General features: G+C 42.0%; 1 protein-coding gene across 1 annotated transcript; it reads left to right on the top strand.

Moving 5' to 3' along the window:
• Positions 1-984: 984 nt before the first annotated feature.
• hspb12 (heat shock protein, alpha-crystallin-related, b12) lies at positions 985-9,372 on the top strand. The gene is made up of 3 exons (XM_085371634.1): positions 985-1,231; positions 5,689-5,849; positions 9,181-9,372. The coding sequence occupies exons 1-3, from the start codon at positions 985-987 to the stop codon at positions 9,370-9,372; spliced, it is 600 nt and encodes a 199-aa protein (XP_085227760.1).
• The last annotated feature ends 356 nt before the right edge of the window (positions 9,373-9,728 follow it).

Raw genomic sequence — 9,728 nt, 5'->3', positions numbered from 1 at the left:
GAGAGCACAAATTGGGACTGTCATGTTGATGTATGCTGCTTGTATTAACTGGATTGTTTCAGGTTTATAGGTTGTACATGATTGTGTCCCTGCTCCGACTGAGGCTGGTGTTAGCCCGAAGGGCAAAATGACATGCTGCTGAATGTCATTTTTCACATCCTCGGATGAAAAATGCACAAACAAACATACCACAAAACATATTAATGTGACGCTCTTGAATGTCATTGTTGATGTGTGGCACTGTTTGGAGGGCGACTGTATCATCAGAAGGCAAATGTCATTACAATTAAAGCTTTTAGAGGGGGAATGGAAAAGGTCAACAGGGCCTGCATTTACACTGGCTCTTCTGGAGGGAAAAAGGTAAAAAACAACAACCTTTAACTTTTGTTCTGAAATGTGTTCTCTGGGGAAAACACTCTCCGTTACACATCTTAAAATATCTTTTATTCCATTAGCAGTTTAGAAGGATTTCAATGGCCAATTTGTTCATGCGTTATTGATAAAGTGCTTGCATCACGTGTGGGGTCAGTCCATCACTTTCCTATTTCTGACTACATGCCAGAAGCATCTCCAAGAGGTCCTCTTTACTTATCTCTGCCATGTGTGTGTGTGTGTGTGTGTGTGTGTGTGCGTGCGTGCGTGCGTGCGTGCGTGCGTGCGTGTGTGTGTGAATAAGAAAGGGTCTCTACTCCTTATCAGTTTGTCCGTTACATTCTTGGCCCCAGTGGTGAAACAAAATGCCATTTATGGCCACAGGAGAGATACAGTACAGTAAAGTCCACAGTGTGCTCCACTGACCCACAATGCACCAGTGCTTTATAAAAGCCCACAGCAAGGACCTCTGGCTGGAGAGTAGCTTTGGTTGCCCACTGCTTCTGCTGTATTTTGTCAGTAGAGCCTTGTATTTGAAACACAATCTTGTTTTCTGAAGCCTGGTTGCTCGAAGAGTCAGACTGTGTTTTGGCACTGTGCGTGTCCCTCAATATGGCATCGCTGACATCTTCAAGCCGCAGAGCTTCCTCATCGTACCGCTCGTCAGCACGCTACAGCACGTCTAGCTCTTACTGCACAGAGGGGTCTCTGGGTGGATCATCTGATTCACTGGAAACAATTCTTGAGCCTTTTCTCGACTACGCCGATCATTCCAGTCTGTTTGGAGAGGAAGGCCCTGGAGGACCAAACTGTCTGGCCCCATTCAGAAGGCACAGCAGACCCTTCTATGGGCATGATGGTAAGGAACTCTTGTGTCAGTATAGGTTAATATATGCTACATCTGCATTTTTCTGGGTTTCTTCACACAGGGCTTTTCTTTTCTAAATTTAAAATTAAAACACTTTTTTCAACATCTTCTTACCTAATATTCGAATAAGGAAGCTATAAACACTTAGTTAGCCAAAAATACTGCACAAAAGATAATACTTTTTCTTAAACATAGTATAACTGTATTGAACATGCCCAGAAATGAACAACTGAGCTTATAAACTCATCAGAAAAGTGTTCGTAGCGGTCAAGTCAAAAAGCTATTTTTCCACAGACTTCTAGGACTGGAGGTGTTTTTGCAACCACAGCTTTTGCCATCTGGTGGCCTTTCGCAGAGAATGCAGGTTTAAGGCACTTCTGCACTTGCTTGGTTTTTCTGACCCAGAAGCTACATCCATGATTTATATGTCTATGTTTGCATCCCTGTGCAGTTACAACAGTGAGGAACAACTCTATAGCTCAGAGCACTGGAAGTCATTAATTACCTCTAAGTGCTATGATTTATCAGATTAATCGTCGTTAAATTGCAAATTCTGAACACTTCTAATTACCACATTGTGATTTTTACTTTCCACAGTAATTAGCTAATACAACAAAACACATCTTTCAGCTTTTCATGTATTTTGAAGCTGTTTGTTTGGAGAGCTGGAATGTAAATGTGCTTGTCTCTAATGCACTTTGGGTCAGCTTCTGTTGTTAGAGGATAGAAATAAAGTATGGATCCTATCACACCAGTATCGATATGATGCCAATGTTTGTATCGATACTATCAATATTTGGATTGATCTACAACTGGCGCACATAAAGACACAGAAATGCATAACTTACACATTTGTGCTTCTGTTTTTAGTTTCATAAAGACATAAAAACATGTATTTTTATTTTTTGTGATCCTTCAGCAAGAACAAAAATCACAAGCCTGAAGACCTGCTATGGTTTGAGTCACTGTTCAGTGAAGGGGCTTAGCAAAGGGTCAGCAGCCAATAAAAAATTATTGATCAAAAGGTCCTAGGGTTTGTGTATTCTTTGATCTGATCGATGTGATTTAATTTGCTGTTATTATGTGTGACAAAAGTGCACAAAAAAGGTCATCTTAGCTCCACATTAGCTGTTTTCGAGCAGCTGCTCACGAGTACCGTGATGGTAAGTCGTAGCTCTTTTCTTTATTTTGCACATAAGCAGGAAAAGAGGTCTTAGTAATCCATGTTACTGTTCTAGGTTAAATGAATAAAAAAGACCTGAAAAACAGCAACCAGCCTTAGCTGTGAGAGTGCACATGGCTCCAGACATCGTCTGCCAGACAACATAAAGAAGTAACTCTGAGTGGTCAATAAGGCTGGAAAAAAGCTGTATAAATGCAGTGCATTTAATAGCAAGGTGAAAATTATTACAGCAAAGGTGGAGTGCAGATATAGACTTATCATGACGTGTTAAATGAGTTACGCTGCACAGGGCACAGAACTGTAACGACCAGAAATAATAAAAGGTTTATGATCCCACAGGCAGATTAAAGCAAAATCAATAACCGGACTAAAAATTTTATTTCACTGAATAGGAATATTTTCAGTTTCTCATGAGTTACCTGAGAACTGATGGAGACTGAAGGTGGAAATAAAATGAAAGCAATTCTTGCCCTGTTGTGTCTCTTCTTTACCAAAACATTGTTTATTTCTGACTAGCAGTAAAACACACTGACGGCCCAGACTGACCCTTCAGTCTGTCCCTGTCGGACGTCCACGGGCCTCTAAGTGCACAGGTTGTGGTTTAAAATCTGGAAACAACCCAAACAACTGAGACTCAGGACTCGTTCAGTGTCAAACTAATAGATGAGGCACATTGAAATGCACAGTAGTAAATTAACTACTAATTTGTGTTTACTGTGCATTTTTGTTTTAAAAATACAAGATTGAATTAAATGACTTCATTTAACATTTTTTCTAATTTCATAATGACAGTGCCTCTCAAGGAAGCTTAACAGTTACTCTCAGTCTCATGTTAGAAACGAACTAGTGCCATAAGTAATTCCGAATAATCCAGTCTGTGGACTTTGTAAATAAACACAGTGCACTGACTCAATAACATCTTATTAAATTAGGCTGAAAACATAGACTGTATACGGAAAATGGAGGCACCATTGGTTGTTAACTCTGCACTTTGAAGGCCCTGGTTCAGCTTCATGATAATCACCATCTTGTTTTTCAGGAGCCAAGAGTTCTTCTATTTAGAGGAGAGATGGAAGTGCTATGTTATGCATTAGCTAGCTTGCTAGCTTTGCACCTTGCTTACAGAACTATGTTAAGAATAGACATATTATTTGTATGCCTTTTTTATCCATCCATCCATCCATTCGCTTATCCTTTTCAGGGTCGCGGGCAGTATTGGTCAAGTTACTTGAAAAAAGTAATCAGTAATAATTACCGATTACGTCCCCAAAAAAGTAATCCTGTTACTTTACTGATTACTTATTTACAAAAGTAATTAATTACTTAGTTACTTAGTTACTTTTTAAAAACACGATTTACAACCTGAATAGGTGATAAAGCGATAGATCTTTCAGCCCAATTCTACTTTTTCTGCATAATCCATCATACAAAATGTAATCAAATCAAAAGTCTCTTTTTAAAACTTGCTTTATTAGTTTTAATCTTTTAACTTTATGCATCAAGCAAAAATTTAATTATATGCAACATTCTCTGACTGGAAGAAATTTGTTTAATATTTAAACCTATTTTTTGCACATTCCAGCACATAAAATATTTTTTTTTGTGTTTACACTCAGTCTTTCAAATAGATGCAAGTAAAACACAGCAGAAAATAAATAACATCAAAGACTAGCGGTCCTGTTGCTCTATTTTCACCTGTAAAGTAGGAGTAGCGTAGGCAGAGGTTTGCCCTGGTGCAGGTGTGCCGCGGCGGTCAGTTGAAGAATCCGCGAGTTTCTCAGCGCACTCGGTGCTTGCGTGGAAGTTTACGGGTTTTTTCCTTGTAAAGAGAAGTTTTCTTCCCACGCACAACGGACGCTAATGTTTTTGTCACTTTTTATGGAATTAAACTCAAAATAAGGTCAGTACTTCCACGCTTTAAACGCTGCACGCTCATACTCTCTCCTGCATTCGATATATGATCCACTGTTGATCTGCACACAGCTGTTGTCACGAACGTCGCGCTCGCTTACGTCACTGTCGTGAGACATTCTGGCAAAAAAAAAATCACGGTTTTAGTAACGCAGCGTTCCTACGGGAAAGTAACGGTAATCTAATTACCGTTTTTGCAATAGTAATCCCTTACTTTACTCGTTACCTGAAAAAAGTAATCAGATTACAGTAACGCGTTAACGCGTTACTGCCCATCTCTGGTCGCGGGGGGCGCTGGAGCCTATCCCAGTTTTCATAGGGCGAAAGGCGGGGTACACCCTGAACAGGTCGCCAGTCTGTCGCAGGGCCAACACACAGGGATAGACAATCATTCGCGCTCACATTCAATCCCGCATTCACACCTATGGGCAATTTGGATTAACCAATTAACCTATCCCCACTAACTGCATGTCTTTGGGAGGAAGCCGGAGTACCCGGAGGGAACCCACACAAACACGGGGAGAGCATGCAAACTCCACACAGAAAGACCCCGGCCTGATGGTGGAATTGAACTCAGGACCTTTTTTGCTGTGCAGCAACAGTGCTAACCACCGTGCTGCCTTTTTTATATTCAATATTATTGAAATATGCTACTGAAGACACAAACACAGAAAACAAAGTCAAGATGTCAATTTCAGTGACACTACTTAGTAATGAAAACTTTGAAGGGTTAACAAAGTCCTAAAAAAGTTACAAAGAAGAAAAAAAGAAGAAAGAAGAAAAAAAAGATTCAAAACAGTTAAAAAATGTTCATGAAGGTTCAAACTATCCATGAGGGCCAAGATTGTTTTAAAAATTCTATAAATCCACTTTTAATACTATTGTGCTATCTCTTTGTGGGTGTCCATTGCAATTGACCCACTTTGGGACTCAGCCTCAAGAGGCTATTAGAGGCCTACTGGTGGTGGTCAGAGGGCCCGGTGGCGCCAGTGTCCAACAGCCTCGCCTCTGTCAGTGCGCCCCAGGGCGGCTGTGGCTATACTGTAGCTTGCCATCACCAGTGTGTGAATGTGTGCGTGAATGGGTGGATGATTGTGTATTGTGTAAAGCGCTTTGGGGTCCTTAGGGACTAGTAAGGCGCTATACAAATACAGACCATAACTGCAATCTGGAGCTGACTTTATTTTTTAGACACAACACAATATTTTCAGCAAAAACAAATGTCTTACAAATATAAATGTTTCATAACGTTAACATGTTGATGGACTTTTCTACATTTTGTCTGTGATACATTTCCATGAGCATTAACTATATTGCTTTATACGGTTGTAATGTTTGTGCATTTATTCTGCAGCTCCTGTGGGGGGCGCTGCAACAGTTGGACAGACCAGCACAGGTGGTGTAGTGAGGTGTCTGGGAGACAGCTACTACATGTCAGCTGATGTCAGCCAGTTTGAGCCACATGACGTAGTGGTGCTGGCCTACAACCAACACGTGGTCATCCACGCCCAGAAGGTGTGTAGGTGTATGTGCGTTTTGGGATTTCTGAATGAGTGAGGGGGAATTAGCAGGGTATTTGTGAACTCTTGTAGCATGCAAATGTGCATGAGCGCACTCGTGGGCCTGCTGCGATGCATCACTCATGTCTGGGTAAAGCTGTTATTGTTACAAAATCACTGCAAACAAATCAGCTGCTGCCATGAATTATCATTAATCATGTCCAATGTTTTGTTTGTTGATCACAAAGTATGACATCTGCCATTTGAATCACTGATTAATATTTTGAATTTTTTAACTATTATGAATGCTTTCTAATTTCCATGAGTGACTCCAATAATTTGGGATTATCGTGAGTTTCTGAAAACAAATACAATAACATATTCTTCCATTCTGACTTAGTCAGAAAGCCCTCATCATAATTTACAAATGTCAATGTTAGGAGTCAGACAGGGTGAAGAGATCATATGACTTTCAACCATAAGACAAGAATAAGTTCTGCTGGGACCATTTTTCTTGCACTTTACCTTTAATGACACTGTTCGGTTAGATTTATGCATTAAGTCAGACTTTATATTATGCAGATAGGTTTAGGTACTAATTGGTTATGATTAGGGACAAAAAATAAATAAATCATACACACTTCCTTATACAGAAACATTTTCTTAACATTTCCTTGCCAGACGTATAACAGCTCGATGATTACCATGAGAATAATGAACCAGCATAGCACTTTAACCAGGGGACTCCAGGCATCTATTTCAGCTGTTGATACTTCAACTGAACTCAGAGAACCTGGTCTCAGGAAGAAATTCTAAACTTTGTGTTGTTGCTTCCATTGAACAAGTATAGGTGAATTAATGGTGAAAGGCAGCTGTTTGGTCTTGAGGATTTGACAGGGATTATTCCTTCTAGTGGAAGTATTCCCTGTAGTTATGTTTCCATGGCTGTATAAGGTGGAACATGTAGCACACTCTCAAAAAAGATGAGCTGATGATAGTCAAACATGGCAGGGATGACAGGGATAGTTAAGTAAATAGAGTGGTCGCCCAATAATCGGAAGATCAGGGGATTGAATCCACCGAACGGCTACTACACTCAACAAAAATATAAACGCAACACCTTTGTTACTGCTCCCATTCCCCATGGGATGGACGTAGAGACCTAAAATTCATTCCAGATACACAATATAACCATCCCTCCCAAACAGTGGTCACAAATCAGTCCAAATGTGTGGTAGTGGGCACATCTGCTATATTGAGATAATCCATCCCACCTCACAGGTGTGCCACATCAGGATGCTGATCTGACATCATGAGTAGTGCACAGGTGTACCTCAGACTGCCCACAACAAAAGGCCACCCTGGAATGTGCAGTTTTTTGCGCTATTGGGGGTCTGGGGACCCAGAACCGGTCAGTATCTGGTGTGACCACCATTTGCCTCATGCAGTACAACACATCGTTGCATGGAGTCTATCAGATTGTCAATTGTGGCCTGTGGAATGTTGGTCCACTCCACTTCAATGGCTGTGCGAGGTTGTTGGATATTCGTGGGAACTGGTACACGCTGTCGTATACGCTGGTCAAGCACATCCCAAACATGCTCAATGGGTGACATGTCCGGTGAGTATGCTGGCCATGCAAGAACTGGGACATTCTCAGCTGCCGTCTGCCCTGAACAATGTGAACCATGATTCATCCGTGAAGCGCACACCTCTCCAACGTGCCAGACGCCATCGAATGTGAGCATTTGCCCACACAAGTCTGTTACGGCGACGAGCTGGAGTCAGGTCAAGACCCCGATGAGGACGACGGGCATGCAGTTGAGCGTCCCTGAGACGGTTTCTGACAGTTTGTGCAGAAATTGTTTGGTTGTGCAAACCAATTGTTCCAGCAGCTGTCTGGGTGGCTGGTCTCAGACGATCTTGGAGGTGAACCTGCTGGATGTGGAGGTCCTGGGCTGGTGTGGTTACACGAGGTCTGCGGTTGTGAGGCCGGTTGGATGTGCTGCCATATTCTCTGAAACGCCTGTGGAGACGGCTTATGGTTGAGAAATGAACATTCAATGCACGGGCGACAGATCTGGTTGACATTCCTGCTGTCAGCATGCCAATTGCACGCTCCCTTATTGCTTGTGGCATCTGTGGCATTTTGCTGTGAGACAAAACTGCACATTCCAGGGTGGCCTTTTGTTGTGGGCAGTCTGAGGTACACCTGTGCACTACTCATGATGTCAGATCAGCATCCTGATGTGGCACACCTGTGAGGTGGGATGGATTATCTCAATATAGCAGATGTGCCCACTACCACACATTTGGACTGATTTGTGACCACTGTTTGGGAGGGATGGTTATATTGTGTATCTGGAATGAATTTTAGGTCCATCCCATGGGGAATGGGAGCAGTAACAAAGGTGTTGCGTTTATATTTTTGTTGAGTGTATGAGGTTCCCCTGAGCAAGGTATCATCTCATTTATAAAAGTATTATGGTTAAAGGCACAATAGAAAAAAAATCACATATGTAACACGTAAAAGATGTTAATCTTGATTTGGTGCTCTCTTGGTGGTATAGGCTGTAAAAGTGGGGAGTTAATACTTTGTTGTCTGACTGTGGGAGTGCAGAGATGCACCTAGACCAACAAAGCTTGGCCGTTCCATCTGTGTCTCACCATCAGTGCTACATTAAATCACACGAGGGATCATAAGCAGACATAAAATAATTTCTTAAGCCAGAAAAAAGATTGTGAAAAAACAGAATTTATCATAATAAAACATGTTTATGAGAAGACAGCATCTTCTCGTAAATCAAAAATGACTGACCGTTGTATAGTAAAATTATCTGGGCCGCTGTCATATCCATCACATCGGACTCGGATGTGGTCTGTTGAGCTGCAGACAAGCTGGAGCTTGGTGCCTTTGCGGCTTTCTCGCTCTCCGCCTCCCCTCACAGTTTGATGTTAATCATTTTTAAAAGGTGAGAGAGCAGAAGGAGAAGTGGGAAGAGCCTTCGCTGCAGTCCAGGAAAATCATTTTAACAGGGTTAAGAAGGCAAATTGGCAAAAATCCACAAGCGTTCAACCTGCCTCGAAGCCCTATAACAGTGAAAAAGCATCTTCAGAGAGCAGCAGTCAGTGCTCATTTTCCTCTGCCTCTGTTTCCCCCCGCTTGTTCTTCACCAGCTGAGCAGTGCAGCACTCCTTGCCTCCATCTCTTTCACTGCTTCTCACCTTCTTTTTGCACCCCAGCACCTTCCCTGGCCTTGTTGCTCTTCTCACTTTTCTGTGCCCTTTCTTCCTTTTCATTCCCAGCTGGTCAATCCCTTGTTTGACTTTTCATCTCCATCCTTCAGGTTTTGGATGATGGCAGCATCAGTGACACGTTCACCCATAAGTCCCTGTTCCCTGAGGATATGGACCCCCTGTCAGTCAGTGGGACCCTTAACCCTGACGGTACCCTGGTGGTGAGTGTTCGCCGGAAATCAGCACTCACTGGGAAGGAGCACCTGGGTATCCCAGTCTACAACACTGGGGCTGACCTCTGACCTGTGCGCACATAGTGTGTCTCGTGGTTTCTCCCATAGTTTTAAATGATCTTTTATATAGTGTTGTTTATAGCTTATGCAAATTGTGTGGCCATGTGCACTGAATATTTATATAAATGAGTAACTAATTAATCATTATTTATAGTATAAGCACAACGTGGCACCACCACTTCCTCTTTTCGCTTGCAATCACATCATTTGCTTCCAGTAAATCTCTCGCTGTCTCAACCCCTCTACCAGGATGAGCAAGCTAAACACTCCACAATGCATTAACAATCCCACAAATGTATCAGGCAGATTATTAAGTTCATGTTAACATCATGTTTTCTTACATTACTTTCCAAACAAAAGTCTCC

This window comes from Diplotaxodon limnothrissa, linkage group LG14 (genome assembly GCF_057381915.1).
Source record: "Diplotaxodon limnothrissa isolate DT_005_m linkage group LG14, D_limnothrissa_male_GT1.1, whole genome shotgun sequence".
NCBI classification, from domain to species: Eukaryota; Metazoa; Chordata; class Actinopteri; order Cichliformes; family Cichlidae; genus Diplotaxodon; species Diplotaxodon limnothrissa.
The sequence above is the reverse complement of the archived record's forward strand: the minus strand, read 5'-3'. Positions and strand labels throughout refer to the sequence as shown.